General features: G+C 45.9%; 2 protein-coding genes across 3 annotated transcripts in view; one reads left to right on the forward strand and one right to left on the reverse strand.

Annotated features, from left to right (window-relative positions):
* LOC128583112 (uncharacterized) overlaps window positions 1-9496 on the reverse strand; it is a 28524-nt gene extending 19028 nt beyond the window's left edge. The window contains exon 1 of one of the 2 annotated variants that reach the window (XR_008379382.1): window positions 2516-2947. Coding sequence is in view for 1 of the 2 variants with exons in the window: in XM_053587012.1 (XP_053442987.1) it covers window positions 4292-4900 (609 nt within the window). In the remaining variant the exon portion in view is untranslated. Of the gene's footprint in view, window positions 1-2515; window positions 2948-4291 lie in introns of those variants that run through there. The other variant, XM_053587012.1, reaches the window with a different exon arrangement.
* Window positions 3023-20642, forward strand: part of EPAS1 (endothelial PAS domain protein 1) — an 86156-nt gene continuing 68536 nt past the window's right edge. The window contains exon 1 of the mRNA XM_053587011.1: window positions 3023-3406. Coding sequence (XP_053442986.1) covers window positions 3381-3406 — 26 coding nt within the window. The 5' untranslated portion in view covers window positions 3023-3380. The remainder of the gene's footprint in view (window positions 3407-20642) is intronic.

Here is a 20642-nt window from a genome sequence, read left to right on the forward strand (position 1 = left end):
CATGAGATAACACATGTAGCAGGGCTGGTGTACGAGCACAATGCTGAGAGTGCCACCTTAGAGTTGGAACCCTGTGGGCCTCTTTTGGCTCCCCTGGTCTCAGCCCCAGTATGTGACTATGCATTGGAAGTTGTAAAGTGCTAACGAGAGTGCTGAGCCTTGCAAGATTTCTTCTGCTATTAGAGCCCATCCATTCCAATCTATTTTCCAACCACATCATGGACCACACCATTACTTTAATGGGATTACTGAGGCCATCTTTCTTCTATCAGCCCACTGCATCCCAGGTGCCTGCTCTCTACCAAGTTTGTAAGTTAATTCCTTATCTTTAGTACCATCCTCTCAAGGATACACTCTACAAAGAAGAGTGGAAGCAAGAGACCAAGGCTTATCCCTTGTAAAAACAAGTAGGTGTTCCTCTGGTACCATAGCCTTTGTCCCTAAGCTGTCCAATCCAGAATTGTGAAGCAGGTGGGGAGATTTGCTGGGAGGTGGGAAGTTCCCATTTTAAGCATCTAGTGAGCTTCACTTACCAGTGTCCTCTGCTGCCCTCTGTGGCCAAAACATCATCTCCAGAGACACCCCTCTAAACCCTGGGATCCAGCTCCCTCACCCCTAATTCTCAACATCACCTTTCCAAGTTTTTCCCCCTTAGTCCTCCTTGGAGGGGAAAGCACTCTAGCCACCAACCTGAACCTGGTTTACACTCTTAGGTCCTTCCTGCAAAGGTAGTTGAACTGATTCCTCCAAGAAATCTTAAGAGATCATTGGGCCACCCAGCTTAACCTAAGCAAGGCTGGATCCAATCCTTTTGGTAATGATATAGGACTTTTGATGAATCTCAAACCCTGCCAAAATCTCAGTCTGGGATTTCCACAAAGTCTGTCTAGTTTATTTTAGTTTGAGGACCTTTCACTTATAGGGCACAATCCCAATTAGGAAGATGGGTAGGTTGACCTTGGGGAAGGAACTATTTTAGTACAGTTGATGCGCTGTTGAATGACCTTTTATCTTTCCTTTAAAAAATTTTAAGGCTAATTTTATAAACTTAATCCTGCTGAAATGTTCTCTGTGGGTTGCAAGTGTTGTTTTGTGACCTGCTAGACACAGCCCAAGACTTAGAGGCTCTTGCAGCAAACGATTTTATGCATCTGGAAGCCACCAAGGTGCCTTTTCCCATCCTCCAGTCCCAAGTGAGGGAAATAAATTTATGGTAGATTAAGGGAGAACTGTCTACCAATTTGAATTCCTCACTAGATAAATAAATGTGTCCACTAGGATTGGCTGGCTGGAGAAGCCGGTACAAAATCATTCCATTCCTGAAACCACCAGCCCCAAGAAATAGCTCCTTGGAGAGAGATTTGCAATCTTGGTTGAATTCATTAACTGTCAGGCATGATGTTCGATTATCCAGGTACACAGAGCTTGGAAAATGAGAAAATGTGTCTGATTCCCGGTTCTCTGCGGATTTTCCCTTTCCTCATTCTGCCTTCCTAAGGCTCCAGAAAAGTATTCCCACCCCGCTTCCTGAGTACAAAGGGAGAAATTACGTGTTTATTTTGTAACATGGCACTGAAACAAACCTACTGTCCCCTAAAAATTGGTTTATGTAGATGATTCTAATACAAAATGTGGTGAGAAGCACAGCTTCTGGTCCGAGGGCGGACCAGTCTCCCCCCCTTGCTATCTTTTCAATTCACACATGTGAAGCCCAAGAGCCCTTCCCTGGGGTTGAAAAATTAACGGCTTCCCACGTCCCTTCCTGAGATATTTCTGCTCCGTCACTATAAAGTAGGCCGGGAATGGAAGAGCAGGTCAGCGCAGGTGGAAGGCAGCATTTAAAGCGCAGCTGGAACATCTTTAAAGCTCTAACCACCTGCGTGAGCCCTTAACTCTACAATCTCCCAACACCTGTAGCCTTCACGTTCCCAGGACTTAAATCGAGCCCGGAGACGCAGAGGGCAGGCCAATTGACACCTTGCCAATTGTCACCTCAAGATCCATGGGCAGCCATGCTCATTTCACCAACCCTAAACTCGCCTGGACCCGCAGGGTGTTGAGACTGGACTGCAGGCCAGCCTTCCTCTTCCACATCCCCGCCAAAACCAAACGGCGGAAGAACCGGTGTGCGGGTTGAGAGAAGGGAAGGGCAGCCACAGCCCTTGTTTAGTGTAACTGCCGGTTTTCCCCAGGCCAGACCCGCAACAGGTTTCCCTGCCTCTCCTCCCCATGGCAAAGTCAGCCAAAAAGGGCGCAACACGTGGGCCCGGAACGCGGCCGCTGGGGTTCTCATAATTAGTCCTGCCCCGCCCCGCCCGAGGAGCCAGGATCAGGGCAAGAGACGCGGGAGCGCAGCGTGGTGTCTCCGTGAGGCCCGGCGGGGCGTGGGACGCTGGTCGCTCGCGGTCTGTCCTCGTCCCAAGGGCACTGCGAGGGTGGGAAAACACCGGCGCCGAGGCGCACTCCCTGACACCCGCTCCTTGCTGCTGCTTAGCCCCGCACAGGCTGCGCCTACCCGGCGCGTGGTCCCACCCGGCTACCGGCCACCCGGGCGACCTCATAAACAGCTCCTAGGATTGCAGAGGCAGGAGGCGGGGCTGGCGGGGCAAGCCGGCCGCTGCGGACCCGAGCGGAGCGCAGGGCGGGGGCGGGCCGGGGTCAGGGCAGAGGCTGCACCGCGCCTCCCCATTGGCCGGGAGGCAGTGGGCTGCCCGGGCGCGCGGCGCGGGCGGGGCCTGCCGGCGCGCGCCCGCCCCCGCCCCCTGCTCCCGCTCGCCCCTCGCGCCCTCCCCTGCACGGCCGCCGGAGTTTTTAAAGTGGGCTGGCAGCGGCGGGAGCCTTACATTCGGGAGCGGCCCGCCGCACAGCTCCGGCGCCCGCCGCCCTCCCGCCCCGGCGATCCTGAGGCGGCCGTACAATCCTCGGCAGTGTCCTGAGACTGTATGGTCATCTCAGCAGCTTCCCCCGCCCCTCCTCGGACTCCTTCCAACTCCGGTCATTCGAACCTCTTCTCTCTTTTTTTTTTTTTCTTGAAAACCCAGACAAGTGACTGCTTTTCCAGGGAAAAAGGAACTTCGATTCCCTTCTCGCTGTCCTTTTTTCGAGACTGACAACCTCCACCCACTCCTTTCCCGACCCCGCCTCCACCCGCAGGTTCCTCCCAGTCACCTTTCCTCACCGCCTCCCCCCCCCCCCCCAGCACCTAGCCAGCCGCCCGCAAACTTCCACCTGGCTGTGCGGGCGCTCGGGACCTGCGAGCACTAGGACTTTTAACACTCGCCCGGGCCGCAGGGAGCGGAGGAGGGCCACAGCGAAGGCGGGGGCTGCAGCCACCCGCCAGGGAGCCCAGGTGCTAGGCTTCTCAAAGGGCCACAGCAACGATGACAGCTGACAAGGAGAAGAAAAGGTAAGCAGGCGTCCGAGCAAAGGAGAGAGCTAGAAGACCTGGCTGCGTGGGGCTGGAGCAGCTGAGATTGGGAGAGGAGTGCGGAGAGGTCTTTGAGGCCCAAGGATCGGGTTAGAAAGTTCTGACAGGGAGAGCAGGTGCTGGGTCTGGGGACGCGGAGCTTTGGCTTCGCAGTGGAGCATTGTATGGCTCAGAGCCCTAGGAAATCCGCGCGCGCGACGAGGCCAAGAGCCGGAGGGAGATGGCCCTGGAGGTCGGAGGTGCTCCCGCGGTGCCTTTCAAAACCTCCCAGCTCCTGTAGAGGAAGACCGTGGCCCGCGTTTTGAAACGTTTCTGGGTTGATGCCCTCGACTTTCTCAGGTTTCTCATGCCGGGGCAGCATCCACGCTTCTCTTTAACTACGGATCTCCCGAGTCTTTCCAAATGTTCTTTCGTGCCCGCGCTGAGCCCCAAACTGGCAGGGGGCTGTAGGCAGAGCACGGCGCAGGGACGCGCCCCCGTCTAGTAGCCAGGACGCTGTCGGGGCTTCGGACCCCACCGAGGCTTGGAGGATCCCCTTCCCTCTCCCTGCATCTTGATTCCGCTGGAGAGTGGGAGTGGGGGAGTGACCTGAATTGGCCTGCGGGGGCAGGTGTCTCGGTGCACAGGGAGGGGCTGGCGACACTGGGCGCCCCTGGCAGGTCCTGGTGTCTGTCTCCTTAGAGGACAGAGAAGGGCAGCCACGGTCTGCCTGCCTGCCCTTGCGAGCCTCTCCGCACTGGGTGAGAGGCAACTCCGGCCAACTCTCGCTGCCCTCCCGCCCCCTCTCGGCCGCTCCCAGTCTGGGCTCTTTACGAGTTAGGGTGGGAGCGCACTGTGCGCCGTCCGAGGTGGGTACGGCCTCACCTTCCACAAGTGCGCGATGCTTGCTGCCTGGCCCCTCGCTCCTGCTGTCTCCACCCGTACTGTCCCAGTAGGCTGGAGCTTCCATCTCCGCGCTCGGCGGCAGCTTGGCAGGGCTAGCCCGCTTGGGGCTGGAAGCGAACTTCCCAGAGACCAGCAGCGGGGCGGCGGTGAGGTGGGGTGCCGGGATGAGGAAGGCCGCGCTTGAGGGGAGGCGGTGACTGGCCCGAAGCGCTCAGTGCCTGGGTTGGTTTGCTCTTGTTCCGATTTAGACTGCGGGACCAGGGCCAGAAACTGTGTATCTCCAGTCCAAAGCTGCGGTTCCCACCTCGGCGCACCGATAAGAATTTGATAAACGGGAGCAAATCGTGCCAGTCCTGGCCAGGCAGCCAGATCCTTCACTGCGGGATCGTTAGGGAAGGGGATTGTGTCCCCCGGCTTCCCCTTCCCGGCCGCAGCCCTTCCTCTCGCTTCCACGTCTGTCCCCGGGACTGAGACAGGTGAAGGAACACAGATACTGCGGCTGGCGCGGTCCCTGGGCCCCGGGAGTGGCCATGGGGTCCTGTCCTTTGAGGGTAGTGAAGCAAGGAAGATTTTACGATTCCAGTGCATTTTGTAAAACCGATTATACTACCAAAATTATTCGTGGAACAATTTTTAAAACCCCCAATTTATAAAGAGCCCTCTCTGCGAGCGTTCTCGGCTCCGGAGATGGCAAGGGAACTTACAGCACATTTTACAACTGTGACGCGTATCAGCGAATGTCGCAATCGTCGAGGTGGGGCCTGATGGTAATCTTGGCAAATGTGTGAAATGTCAGCTTCTTTTGCGCGCCTCTGCGCCGCGTCCTGTGGGGCTTCGTACTGTATATTAATTGTGACGAGAACCTTCGGAGCAGGAGAAAAGTGATTTCGACACACCTGGCCCCAGTACCTCCTTCGTTAGAGGGCTGGCGGAGAGAGAGATAGTCAGAATAGGAGCTGGAAGAAAACTGCGTAATTAGACTCCAAGTAACTGGCGAGAGTGGCCGCTTTAAGAACCACTGCGGGGACTGCCTGTGAAACGCCTGGGAGGCCACTGTGAGCGGCGGCGGCGCCGGGCTGGTGGCCGCGCCAGCGTGTCCGCCCTCGGCGACCAGCCTGGATTTTTGTGCCGCAAAATGGCAGGACAAACATCGTGGCCCTCACCATCCAGAGTCCTGTGAGGCTGTCCGTTTCCTGTTGGACTGATTGTCTCGAGACTCATTTATTTTTCACGCCTGGCTGTGTTGGAAGGGATTCTTTAGGGGCCACGATGTAATTAAAATACATGAACCCATACCTGGAAAGTTGGTATTGTCATGTAAGCCGCTATCTGTAGCTTTCCTAAGTGCCTCACAAGAGTGACGTGACACCGAGGGAGCTCTCCCTCACGATTCTGCCTACAGTTAGTTCTTAAAAATTTGTGTTTCTTTGGTCAGCAGAGCCATTCCCCACGCCACCCCGAACTCAAAATGCACGGAACATTTTCAATGTTTCTTCTAACAATAGTCCCACAAGAAGTTGGGCAGATTATTTTGTCCCAAAACGTTCATGTGTAGATGGATATGGCATAGTAATAAATAGTTTGCTTTCTGAAATTTGGCTGGTCCGTCTCATAGAAGGTACTGCTTTTGGTGACAGCAGAATGTCAAATTTGTCAGAACTGAACCTTGGTAAGGGCACTGCACTTTCACTCCTTTTTCTGCACCCATCTTTCAGGAGGGAAGTGGAAGACTCGTTAACCAGCCAGGGTTCTTGATTCTAGGAATAGCTAGAAAGTGTCTGGGTGATTTATCTCCTGATAAAACAATTTGAGTCCCTTCTCTGGAAGAGAAAAGATTGTGGAAGTTCTTAGATGTGTGACTGGAGAGTGGGTCAGGTAAATGAAAATGAGATCCTTGGATAATCAGGGATCAAAGTCCAATCCCAAAGCCAGACCAAGGTCCAAGCACCTTCCAGGAACCCAGTATTGTTTAGTGCAGGTAAGCTATGGAAGGAGAATTGGAGACATCTGGATCAGAAGTGTTCCAACTACTTCCCTCTAGCCCTGATAGCTGGATTTTGTTGTTCCTCTGCTAAAATGAAATCAAATCAGACTTGATATAACAGATTGTGGTTTAGTTATTTAAGTATTAATTCATATAGCTTTAATGAAGTTCAAAAGAATGCTGTAGCTTTGGGTATTTTCAGTTTTGCTTAAAGGTAACCTAGAATTATTTTATAAGAAATCGTGGAAACCATATAGTCAAACCTTCCTCTTTCGGGTTTAAGAAAAACTGAGGCACAGAGAGATTAAATGAATTCTCCAATGCTGGTAAGGATCAGAACCCTGGTTTATTACTTGCAATTAAGTATGTATTTTGTTACTGTTCACAAAAGAGTAGGCCTAGCCCTGAATGACCCTAGACAGTGAGGATGATTTCTAAAGGATTAGAGTGCCCTCCCTTATTACACCCCCCAAACCAGTGAACCTTATAGAAAGGAGATTTGCTTTTCTAGATAATTATAAAAGCCTTCAGGCTGCAGCAGGCATGATTCTCTTTGCTTTTTGCACAGAAAGGAAACAGAGTTGGTGTTGGTCCCAGTGTCTCTAAACTTCGAGAAGTATGAATTCATTGTCTTAGAGCTCTCCCTTTATTCAGTTAGAAAAAAAATTCTACTTACATAGGTCAACCTCATTAAATAAAACCAATGCAAGGACTGTTCCCCAGTGGAGCAAATTGTTTTGTGAAGTAGAGGACATTCAAGCAGCCCCTAGAGCAGGGGTGGGGAAACTTTTCATGTTGGAAGGCCTCAGTTTAGCTGTAATCAAATTTAAGGCCACATTCAAGAAATTTCAATTAGATATACTTATAAAATATACATTATTTTATAAAAAACTAACTGCTATGTACTTAATAATATCAAAAATTTGAATACGATTTGTTAATTTAAAGGTAATCTTTTGATGACTTCGCTGTGTCTGCTTTTTGTTGGAAAACATTTGAATGTTTGGTAGCAGCATGTGGGTCTTTGCAGGTGCAGTTGATCCAGATGGATATCAGTCATTTGTGACCTTAAGGGCACCTTGATTTGGGTGAGGTAGGAGAATGTAGATTCACAACAATAAATGGTTGAAAACCAACAAGGCATTTTTTTAGTCATGTTGCCAAAGGTGTGGGTATTCTGCATTTTTCCACATTTCAGTTGGATCTTTCTTAGCATCAAACAAGGACTTAAAATACATCATCTACTGAGCACGAAATCAATTCCATCTGTAGTTCTGCAGGTGCTTTGGTGATATCAATTAGGTGAGGCTGAAATGCTAATTTGAGTGTGATGTCATGATTCCCAAAGTCAGTGAACCTTTTATTGTACATGTATTCTCCAATTGTTGGTCTGTAACAGCTACATATTCTTCAGATGATTCCCATATAGCATCCTGCTCATCAATGACCGTTGCTAACTAAGGAAAATGTTCATTCGAAGTTTACTTTTGAAGAAATGTTTTGAAACAAGATAGATAGCTTTTTTCTTAATGCTTAGATTTTTTTGTCACATACATGTATAGATTTTTACCAGGTTGTTTTGATTTGACATATCACAGAGAAATGCTGTATTCCTGTAGAAATCTTTCAATAATTCACATTGCTGATTCTATCTTTTGTAAAATTCAACTATCTGTTCTTACAGAGATAACATTTTGGCTAACACCTGTGCCTGTTATAGCCAACTGCACTTTAGAATGATATGTCAGATTCACACTGAAAACCTCACCTTTCTTTCTTTTCTTTTTTTTTTTTTAATTGAGATAGAGTTTCACTTTGTCGCCCTCGGTAGGGTGTTATGGTATCATAGCAAGCTCAAGCTCTTGGGCTCAAGATTCTCCTGCCTCAGCCTCCCAAGTTAACTGGGACTACAGGCACCCACAACACCCAGCTATTTTTATTATTATTGTTGTTGTTGTTTAGGAGGCCTGGTGCATGTGTCTTGCACCCTAACCACTAAGCTACAGGCACCCCCAGAATACCTCATCTTTCAACCTTAGCATGTTATGAAACTGATGAGTCAGTGTTGCACTCTTTGTACAAATATAGTTAACAGTACTTAAAACTTGTTGCAAAATGTCACTTAAAATAGTAGCTTTGGCACAGAGATTTTTCTGATAAAATGATAACATCTGGATATGTTAATACTTTTTTAAAAAATTTGTTTTATAAACCTTCATGTTTTCCTGTCACGGAAGATGCACTGTCTGTCCATATACTCACTAAATGTACCAAATTCAGACATTTATCTTGAAAATCATGCAAAATATCTATTCACCATATTCTGTTCCCAAGAGTGCCCAAAGCAAGTAATTCTTTGTAGCAAAGAAAATCTTCTGTTATGATCTCAATGAAGTATAAAGTGCAGAGTCAATAGTATCAGTTGATTCTTTCAAAGTAATTCAATATGTATTTTCCTTTTGAAGTATTGCATGAAGTTAAGTTGAAGGTTAATTCATGCTGCCTATCAGGTATGATTCTCCTTGGAAGAGGCAGTTGTTTGTACTTTGAAATGTTATTGGGGGTCTAAGCATCCTACAACTTCAGCAACACATTCTTTCATAATTTCTACTGCATTGAACAGCTTCCCTTTCCCCCAAGTATATGTACTACTTTATAAGTTGCTTCAGTGGCATTGTGTCCAGGTCTTATTGCTGGTTAAAGAATTCTCTTTTCTTTTGCTTTTCATCTTTAATCTCTACAGTATAACTTTTCAAGCCTTTCCCTTTAATTTAAAATATTTGTGGTCCTTATGAGTGTTCTAATGCTAATGAGCTTTGAATTTCTTTTAATGTTGATGTTGCAGTATTGCAAAGCAAGCAAATCATCTTATCTTTTGCAGAAATGAGATAATATGGCAATTTCCAGTCCTCATTAAAAAATCAGTTTCCTCCTGTTAGCATTCTCTTGGTTGTCTTGGTTGTGATGGGGTTTAAGCAGAGTTAAAAAAAAACTATTGAGCTGTAGAACTATTCACAAATTCCACTTCAAACACAAATATAGTGCACCATTGTCAAAAGCTGATAATAGACGGGTGTCCTTGGTCCCCCATAAACTCTTGCCAACCAGCCTCATGTGGTTGTGGTGCCAGTTAGGTGGGCAAAGTTAGAACTAAATCATGAGTACAGCAGTTGTCAATAAAACCTTTATGGCTTACTAATGTTCTAATTTTGCTGGTCCATCTGGGAAGATTATTTTGTTGAATCTTAATTTTATTCTTTGGTATTTTAAATGTGTTCATTATAAAAATAAAATAGAAATATTAAAGATGAACAAGAATGTATTTTCTTTTTTTTTTTTTTTTTGTAGAGACAGAGTCTCACTTTATGGCCCTCCGTAGAGTGCCGTGGCCTCACCCAGCTCACAGCAACCTCCAACTCCTGGGCCCAAGCGATTCTCTTGCCTCAGCCTCCCGAGTAGCTGGACTACAGGCGCCCGCCACAACGCCCGGCTATTTTTTTTTTTTTTTTTTGGTTGCAGTTTGGCCGGGGCTGGGTTTGAACCCGCCACCTTCGGTATATGGGGCCGGTGCCCTACCGACTGAGCTACAGGCGCCGCCCAAACAAGAATGTATTAATAACAATAAAAAAATTTGTTCTATAAAATTTGGATTCAGTCAACAGGCTGCACTAAGGACCTAGAAGCCCACATGTGGCCTTCAGACCGCAGGTTCCCCACCCCGGCCTAGAATGATTCTTGTGTTGGGCAAGTTGGCATTTTTACTAGGAGTGGAAATTGCGAGACTAAAACAGTTTAATTTACTTAGAATGTAAATCTCTCTGTCTCTCTTTGTATGTGTCTGTGTCTGTGTATATGCGTGTGTGGAGGGGAGTGATTCTCAACTTCCTAGGAAGATTGTGTAAAGCGTTTAGAAATAGAAGTAATCAATTAGAGCACCCAGGTGCTCCAGGATGTTAGCTCAATATATTGGAAAATAATTATTTCAAGATTGAAGCTTTTCCACTTTTCAGTCTGTCTATTCTGTCTCATAGTATTTGCTTTTTTATTTTCCCTAGTTCTGTCCTCTACCAACATACTAGTTTCCCTTTTCATTTTAGCCAAATGAATCTACCCTTTTGCTTTCAGTAATGACCACTGCTGGTAGTTTATAACAGGTCTAGCTTTTGTTGATATTGTCATGTTAGCAATGTTTGTTCCCAGGGCCCAGTAGCCTTTATCCCATCCCCACCCCCGAGTACGAGGCTTCTTATTCTCATGATGGAAACCATCTCTGATATTCACACTAAGGTATAAATTGGTGAGACAACAAACGTGTACTGAATACCTCCTAATCTAGCTAAAATGCTGAAGAGAAGACTAAGAAATAGGGCAGAAAGTCCTTGTTATCAAGTTGCTTAGACTGGGGTAAAAAAGGAGACACAGGAAGTTAGCTAAAAAAGTTAAGTAGTTGGCAGCTTGCATGTGACTTTTCTGTAGGACTCAAATATTTTGAAGCTAAAGGTAAGAAGCTCTTTGGCACCTGTGGCTCAAGTGGCTAAGGCGCCAGCCACATACACCTGAGCTGGCGGGTTCGAATCCAGCTCGGGCCCGCCAAACAACAGTGACGGCTCCAACCCCCCCCCCAAAATAGCCAGGCGTTGTGGCAGGCGCCTGTAGTCCCAGCTACTTGGGAGGCGGAGGCAGAAGAATCACTTGAGCCCAGTAGTTGGAAGTTGCTGTGAGGTTGCACTCTACCCAGGGTGACAGTTTGAGGCTGTGTCTCAAAAAACAAAAAAACAAACAAACAAACAAAAGAAGCTCTGAGAGCATTTTAGGCAGTAACCACATATACAAGCACAATTATTTAAGAGTATTGTGTATGTTTTGGGGGATGGCAAAGTTGGTTCATAGTGTCCCCGGAATCACACAGGGTGAGTGCTGACCAGCAATGTACACACTGGCTCTGAGGGGAGGTCCAGGGTGAGTTGGGGACTTGGTGTTGGGGGTAATGAGAGTGACGAAAACATGAGGGTCCCCATACTGTGTTCCTTTCATGTAACTCTGACATCATAGACAGAAAGGGCCCCCAAATTGAATGTTTGCTGTTCTTTACACACTTGCTTTGGGTGAGGGGCATGGAGGGGGAATCTGGTAGGGGTCCATGTACAATAGGATTAGCAGTTTCTGTTCCACCGAGGATAGCAGTGGAGACAGCTGTGACTCCAGAAAGGCCAAGAAGGGAGAGGAGGCTTTTTAACCAGGCTTTGTGAATGGGCTTCTGGGGGTGTGTAAATCTGAAATTGTGTGCCAGGTATAGAAGCATCTTTTCCTGAAGGAAATCTGTTTAGCTCTCAATAGCGTTTCAAAGGTTCTGTGATCTGGAAAAGGCAAGTCCTTGCTTTTGGATGTCTGATTTGGTGATTCTATTATGTGTGTTTCGGGATCTTTCTGTTCAGCTCCCCAACAGTTCTTACATTTCTCTGCCAATGTGTTTCCCTGTCTTAGAAGGGGCAGCGGAAGGTGGCGTGTGCATCTAGTAAAGATTCTATGATGCAGCATACCCTTTCCTGTCCCTGGCAGCCACCTAACAGCAGCCTTCAGTCTTGGAAGAAAGGGGAGTCGAGTGCCCTGCACAGGGTTTATACTGAGGTGATTCATTTTGTTATGTTTCTTAAAATGGCTGTGAATATAGATTTATTCTCGTGTTTTCCTTCATCCTCAAATAGTTATTTAAAGGTCCTTCATGCACTCAAAATGTATGTCTCCTTAATAGGAATTCTGTATGCAATAGAACACAAAACTGAACATTTAGTCTTATTAGCCAAAACTTTTCTCAGAACTTTACATGGATTAATTCTTTTAATCCTCATAACAACCTTGTAAGATAAGCCTTGTTACTATGCCCACTTCACGGATGTGAAAGCTAGAGTGCAGAAAGGTTAACTGCTTAAGGTCATGTAGTAGAGCTGGGATTTGGCCAGGGTAAAGTATCTCCAGAGTCTAAACTCCCAACCAGCTCTATATACCTCCTTGCGTCACCTAAGATAGCTATAAAGTATTTAATACCATGACTGACTCGTGTAGTAAGTACTCTATAAATGATAACTGCTTTTGTTGCATTTATAATTATTATAATTACTTTTCTCTTCTGTGACTCACCACTTGTATCAAACCTCACAAGCAGTTAGAGATTGAAGAGCTGAAGGGTGGACTTGGAACTCTTGGAATTCCTTATTTTTTTCTGGGGTTTCCTACACTCTGACAGGAGGTGGTTCTCTACTGCCTGAAGAAGTTCAAAGCTTTCCACCTCCCACCTTTCGCTGGTGGCAAGAATTCAATAATTACTTCAGCCTTCAGATTCCATTGTGCAGGAGAACCTGTTAGAAGCTTTTCCTCTGTGGCTTCTGAAGAGCCATCTACAAATCAAGATGCACAGGACTTCCTCTGGCTCTTTTGATCCTTTGAAATTGCAAATCCAGGAAGGAAAGAATGGATGGGGGGATGAAGAATAGCTGTGATCCCTGCAGTGAGAATGTTACATTTTCATAGAGCTCTTTTTCTCATGAGCCCTGAGCCTTCCCAGCCATCACCCCACTGGCCTGTGCCCTGTGACTTGGAGGGCTTCTTGAGTTTTCCTGGTGCTGTAAAAGACAATCACACTGACATGTATTATAGTTGTGGTGGCTACTGCACATCACAGTCCATGTGGTGGCGACCCATTGGTAGGTGCCTCTAACAGCATCTCTGATTTTCAAGTAGAGGTCAGGCATAATTTGGTGCCAGTTGTCTGGTCTACCTGTTGAAAGCCACAGAACTGATCTGAAGGCATGAAGCCAATGACCTCATTTTAAAAATGTCTTCATTTGCCACACACTCACCCTTTGAGATCACTGGAGCCCAAGAGACAGGTGTGGAATGGACAAGAATGTTATCTACTTCCAAGTGGCTTTGATTTTTCTAATTTCTCAAGAAATACTGATTTGCTTGACCGCTTTAGGCTGTTTGCAGGGGCCTCTTGTATGTCAGCAAAACTCTTATTATATGGTGTCACCACCAGAAGCTTCTGATGCTCCCAGGAGCCATATTTCCCTCCCCTTAACCTGGAAAGATTCTTCAGTTTTAGAGTTACAAGTAATTTCTATGCCAGATAATGACTCTGAGAAGTAGATCCTTTTCTCATGTGGAAAAATATTCTGGAAAAGTGCCTTGTCAATAAGGTAAATGACCTCATTTTTAAAAATGTCTTTATTTGCCACACGCTCATCTAGCATTTTCTCAATTCTACAAAGCCATGGAAGTGGATTGTTAGAAATATCTCATATATTCTCAGTGACTTCCTGAGCAGTCCTTTTCCAATGGAGCCCTCCAACCAAAAAAGAAAAACATCAAACCTAAGAGGTAAGTGCTAGGAATCATAAAAGACTAGTGATTTTATTTGGTTAGCGGTGTAATCAAACACCTGAGCAGGAAAATAGATCCCGTATGCTATACTGTGGTTGTGATGCTGGCAGTTAACCCCCACAGCTATATTGGCTGCCCCAGATGCTAAGGGTACACATACAGCCCAATAGTATTCTTAGAAGTTAATCAACTCTGTAACAGCTTTAGTTGAATTTGACTCTTTTTTTTAGTCTAAGGTGTCCTGATAACTGGCAAGGAGTCAGTGGCTTTGTTATGAATAAGAGGATACATGTGCTCAACCTGAGAAAGTTCAGAAGCATTTTATAAAGCCTTTAAAATATGTCAGTTAAAGTATATGATTACTAGCAACATGGGCGGGAGAATTGCTTTAGCCCAGGAGTTTGAGACCAGCCTGGCCAATATAGCAAGGCCTGGTCTCTTAAAAAAAAAAAAAAAAAAGGAGGAGGTAGAAGAGGAGAAGGAAAAGAAAAAACTAGCTGAGGTGATAGCACAGGCCTGTAGTCCTAGCTATTATCACAGTGCACAGGCCAATGGGGTGATGACTGCGAAGGCTCAGGGCTCATCAGAAAAGGCAGGGTCATCACTTGAGCTCAGTGGTTTGAGGCTGCAGTGAGCTATGACCATGCCACCATATGCCAGCATGGATGACAGAGACAGACTCTGTATCTTAAAAAAAAAAAAAAGTGATTTTTTTGGTGGGGGGATAATAATCATTTAAATCACTATGCTGTGTGTCTAGCCAGATGGCATTTACCTCTGTCTCTTGATGTGGTATTAATACAGTATTAACAAGCACGTATTTTACTCCTGATAGTAAATTTTCATACTGCCCCCACTTTGTGTGAGATTGCCTCTGAGTAGGAGGTAGGGAGAAAGCAATGCAATGCATGTTCTTTATTTTATATTTAGGAAATGGAGCTGCTGAAAGAAGCAGACCACACCGTCTGCAGGGGCCCCAGGTATGGTGGTGAGGCTGGGCCCCTATGTATCACCTCCGGCCCCTGTTACAGGTAATGAGCCAAGAGTACAGCCAGCGGTGACTCAAACTTCAGTGCAGCTCTTCTCATTACTAATGAGTAATTACAGCAAATATTTACAGGCCTCCTTCCTACCTTTACGACTTCCTGTTGCCGAAGCACTTTGGAGTCTCGAGAAAGATTGTCCTGGAAAAATACGTCATACACATTTGCAGGAAAGAATGCCTTTAAGCACACAGAAAAAAAATCAGTTACTGGGTATTGTTTATGAATTCCATGTAGGAACAACAGAAAATTATGCTTATGGAGGAGGTGCTTGAGAATCCTTTCTTCTGAATTTCAAGAAACATTTTAAAAATCACTTCTGGACTATCAAATACAGGAGGAATGGGGCAAACCATGTTTTTAAAGGATGTTCTATAAATAATAGGACTGTGCAAGTTTAGGAAAGGAACATTTGGGGTCAAAGTGTATGTCATTTGACAAATGCTCCTTTATGAACATTAATTACCCCTACAATATTTTTCTGAATGAAAACAATTGCACTTTAATAGAGTAAATCAGGATATACTACATATAACATGCCATTGGAGGAATTTAGTGAGCTAGAAGAGTATTGTTCGCTTTATAAAAGATTCCCAGAATAAATCCTCATAATGCTCATTTCTTGTACAGTTCTAAAAGCATTCCAGTGAATTTGCTTTCTCAGTAAATTTTTGTAAACCACTGTACCCTTGTATTTTTCTCCTGTGTTTCTAAAGGTTCTCAGATGCTATTTTGGAATGGCAGCATTTACTCCAGCCCTGGCTGAGGTTGACAAAGCTAATTTTGGTGCCCGGGGAAAAGGCAGAGAGAAATCATCTGCAGAGCCAAAAGAGCTTTCTGGTGCCTGGGTTAGGAGCAGCATGGTGTTACTGGACACACCACATTTCGGCTTTAGAACCTTTATTTGTGTGCTTGCACAACAAATGTTTACCCAGATATTAAGATAAGGAAAGTATGAAGGTCACATCTTGCCGGTGACAGAGGAGCTTCTATAAATGTAACCATATCACTGTGCAGCAGGAATCTGTCTTTTATTCTATGCCCAGAACTTAGGGGTATTAATGGAGGGTGGAGCAGGAGAGCTGAGGCTTTCCTTGGGCGTTTTGGCTTTCTTGCCTCCACTCTGTTTATCTTGTCTCAGCTGACATGCCCCTCCCTTTTGTTGAGGCCCTGTGTGGTGGTCAAGAATTCAGGATAGAGCCTGGTCAGTGTGGCTAGGCCACCATGTGCCCATCTCCCCGTGAGTCTCCTGGTGTTCACAGCAATCAGTGCCCTGGTGCATTTCCCTGCTGTCTCACTGCTGGGAGGCACCCCAGCTGCCAAGGTGGTTTTCCCAGACCCTCAGAAGTCTGCATGGTGCTGAGCCTGCCCCTGTTTTAGGCCTTCTTGGTAGGACTGCCCTGTCCTTGGGAGCACAGAGTCTTCACAGTGGTAAAGGGATTTCTTTTGTAGATTTGGGTGTTTCTCTGAAGGATCACCAGACTTTCAGAACCCGAATGAAGACATGGGTCCTTGGCCTAATTTCCTTCCCAAGGGCAGCCTACATGCCATGGAGATTCACTTCACTGTCAAGGAGCGACTCTTCCCCAGCTCCCTGCCTCATCCTCCCGTCAGTGTGCTCCTGAGTTCCTAATACAGCAAACCTCCTCCCTCTGCCCCAGACACAATGCTGCAACATTCATCCCCTCTCTGTTCCCTCTCTTCCTACTCAAATAGCTCCCACTTTCCTGGTGTGAACCTGAACTCCACACCTTGCACAGAACCTTCCAGAGTAATTCCCACACTGCACCTCCCCCTCTACACATTACATGTTTCTGATTATGTTTGCCAACGAGCCTGATTATGTTTCCTTGTTATCTAATGACATTTTATTTGTTCTTGCCTTTCCAACAACACTGCACGTTGCTGACGGGCAGGGAATATCTAAGTTTCTGATGTGCACTGTAATACGTGTCCCTTGCATTTTTTGAGCTCTGAAATCATGCTTAGTTTTTAAAAAAAAATCATAGAATTGCTTTGTTGCTATCCTTTGAGTTACTTGGAAAGCCTGCCTCTTGGGCTCTGCTTTCCCTGTTCATATTGATTTGAGCCCTTTACTCATTTCCCTTTAAAAAGGAAGGGTTGTCTTGTTGATACATAACTTTATATCAATGCAAACATCATGCTAGTACAATGTCAGTGCTTCACTTCAAGAATGCCCTATACACTCAGGCAAATACCAGCCAAACAAAAACACCCTAGCTTCATCCCAAAGTTTAATAGCTGAGTGGAGAAGTGGTGCAAGAGGGGACCAGCTCTCAGTTGAGAGATCATCTTCCCCCGGAAGCCTTCTGGTTAGCTATACACCAGTTACTCCTGGGTTTATAATCTTCCATCTGTATTTTGTTACTTGTATGATTCTTTTACAACTTGGTTTTCAGTGTGTGCGTATCTGTTCTTGATCACCGCTAGATGGTAAGTCCTTCAACAGCAGGGATCCAGTCATATTTTTCTGATTTTTCTTCCCATAGTGTTGAAAACAGAAGTCTGTTGAGGTGCTTAGTAATTATTTGAAGTCTGAGTAATTTTATCTATGTCAGGAACTTTGGAAGCTTAGTATGGAGAAATGGAAGCATAGGCAGACCCCTTTGCTCAGAGCAATGTAACCTATCCTTATTGGAAATCCGCCCTCCATGTAGTGAGGCTGTGGGGATGCTGGCATCATCATTACGTGTAAATGTTTATTGGTTACCTACCACATTCAGGTGCTGTACTACACGGTGAGGTTACAAAGGTGTTAGATGGACCCTGTACCCAGGGTCTCCTAGAATGATTTGTTGAAAACCATGTAAGATTCTTTTACATCAGTGATGTCCTAGCCCTGTCTTTATGATGTTTCCATCTCATTAGGAAATCAAAACTAGCTTAGATAAAATATTGAGCACACTGTTAAAGACTGACAAGAATTAAGTGAGAGTGAATAAGGATAAATAGACCTGTGTGTTGGGAAGAGTTAGAAAGAGAAGTGATTAGTATACATTAGAATTTTAATGGAGCATGAAAATCTAGGTCTTGAAGATTAGGTAGGACTTGGGTAGGCAGATGGATATGGGGCGTTCCAGATGAGGTGAACAGTATGAATAAAATGAGGAGGCAGGAATAAACAAGGTGTACAGGCCAGGGCTGGTGAGCTGGCTCCTTCCAGAGCTGAATCTGGAGCTCTGTTAACAGACAGGAGATGAGGACCAGGCCTAGGCTGGTGCTGGGAAGTTTAGGGACAAGCCTTCCTGAGTCATGCCTGATGGAATCTTTGGGCTGCCTTGGGGCCACAAGGGACAGTGCATGCCTACTCTGGGACATGAGGAGCTGCTCAGGACACCCCCACTGTCCCTCTACCTGGGAACCTGCTCTAATGTGAACAGCAAGGTGTGGTTGGAGGTGCTGTGGTCATCTCCTGTAATGTTGCCCTCAGCTCCTCCATAGCCCTTAGGAAGTCAGTCATCTATGAATGTGCCCAAATCACTCTGGTGTGTATTTCTTTGTGGACTGTATACCCTTCAAGGTAATAAATGCGAGGCATGAGTCTCCCATGTGCACAGTGGGAGCTGGAGGAGTGCAGCTTGCCACACCTGACGTGGCAGTCACCCTCATCCCTATGCTCTCGTTCTAGTGATGGAGGCTTTGTCTTCTAGACGATTTGATAAAGACTTCATTTTATACCTTCTTGCTCTTTCTCATTCAGATTCTAGGTTTTTGAGTCTGATTATTACATAATTTAGGGAAGTCCCTTCAACACCCCACTATTTATAGGGAATGAGACAGTCAAATCCAAGTCAGACCACGCCTTTTATCTTTCTCTCCCAGTAACTGTTCATTGCACACCCTGTACAGGGCCCTACAGCCAAGCCATTCCTTGACCTTCTCCTTTCTTGGTATTTGACCAAATCATTTTCCTAAAGCCCTGGCTCTGATGTTCTCGGGGCCAGTTCTGCCAGAAGAAGGGAACAAAAAAGAACTGTCACCTAGGTAGGGCAACTGGGGCTTCCCCCCTCCCCTAGCAGGTGTAACCTTTCCCCTGGAGGAATTTGGAAGCACTTAAGGTCACAGCTGAACACTTGTGGGCCAGGCCTTGGCCCAAGATCCCAAATCACTGGAGAAGAGCCCACTCCAGGGACCAGATGAGGCCAGTGAGTCTCATCCAAGTCACTTCAGCTCACTCTGCCCAGTGGTACTTTGAAGGAAGCTATCGTTCCTAAAATCTCTTGGCTTGGAATTTAATTTCATAATGACAACTACATGTCTGATCTCTTATTCCTTTTCTATCCCTTTTGTAATAAGTTAACTGGGAAATTCCTGCCCCGCGCAGGCAGGATTTCTGGTTCAGTGGTTGTCTCTGCAGCCATCTGCTTCACAGTGCCTACTCTGTGCAGGCTGCTGAGTGCCGGGCCAGGTCCAGGGAAGGGTCCTCTGGAGCCAAGTGGAAAGAAGCCTGGACTGTCAAGACCAGCAAGGGATTGCAGGTGCTAGAGAGTTTGGAGCACAATACAGCCCTGCCCAGACTCGGGGGCTGTCTGGGGCCTTGGGCATTCCTTGGGAAGTTATCTCAAGGGTACCCAAAGGAACTCCCTAGCCCAGAATGTGGTGTCTATCCAGATCTGCCATGGCTAGAAATTGGAGTCTAGAACCTACCTTCTTACATCTCCAGGTAGGCCTCAAGAAGGAAAAGCAAGGTGTCCAAACCAAGCTAATCTGTGACTAGCTATTTGTTAGGGTGTGAAGCCTGTGTACATATCAAAATCTATTCCTTTGTGTTCATTTTATTTTTTCTTCCTTTTCAAAGTGAAAAGTCCTTTAAAAAAATTTAACTTTGCCTCTGCTGAACTCTATAAGCTCCTTTCCTCGCCCTGGTTAGTGAGGTGATAGGACCTGGGCCTGCCTGGAGATGGTGTGCTCACTGTGGCCGCCTGCCAACCCAAGGCCCTGGGAAAGCTTGGTGACTAGAGAACCCAGGCAGAAAGGAGTCTGAGATGACTGTGAACATTGATTCCTTCTTTCCCAACCTATCCTTTTTGAGCATATTTGAAACCAAACATAAGCCTGTGATTCTGGGCCACCTGAAGCTCCTTGTAGGTGTCCAGATATTACAAGGGTCATGATGACAGCTTACTTCTTGAGTTAGATCTTCAGGGCCAAGGCAGAGGACATGTTTATTTTGGAGAGGGGCAAATTTTCACCCACTTGAATTTCTTTGCCTCCCAAATTAGTGTTGGGATGACCACAAGGGTTCTATGTTTCTTGGCCTTTGTCTTGCCAAACAGATTGTAAACAGCTTCCAAGTCACCTTCTGTTGTTTTGTGTCCCTGGCAAAGTCTGCCTTACATGGGGTTCAGAGGACTCTAAAAGACTATTCTAGATCTTTCTCTGATATATGACCTCTCTGCACATTTCTAAATGGTAGTTAGACATAGGCTTTGCTTTTTCAGGGTACTATTAAAAGATCAATATGAGCTAGAGTTTCAAGAAAACCATGCATTTTAAATTTTAAAAATCACTTTTGCAACCATTATCTCAATAGAAAGACCTTTGAAAAGTATAAAGTGCAGACCTTTAAGGCATCATTATTAACAAGCACAGCAATATAATCATTAGGGACATTATCACCTGAAGTGAATTAACTGCAGGTGGAAGGGAGCCCTAGGAGAATCTAGAAAGTGACTTTTGCTCTCAGGCCCTCAAATTTCCCTCCTGGCTTTTTGGGATTATGGGTTTTTGCCAATAATGCTTTTAGGGTATGAGTTATATTTTTGCCATATCCTGAGATGTGAGGAAATCTGATAATACCAAGAGATGGAAGAAACTTCAGGACTCCGATAAATGGTCTGATCTCAGTTATGCCCCTTTCCATGTCTGGTCAGCTCCCCCTCTGGAGATGGAGAGGGTTTAC

The sequence above is a fragment of the Nycticebus coucang genome, chromosome 4 (assembly GCF_027406575.1).
Source record: "Nycticebus coucang isolate mNycCou1 chromosome 4, mNycCou1.pri, whole genome shotgun sequence".
NCBI classification, from domain to species: domain Eukaryota; kingdom Metazoa; phylum Chordata; class Mammalia; order Primates; family Lorisidae; genus Nycticebus; species Nycticebus coucang.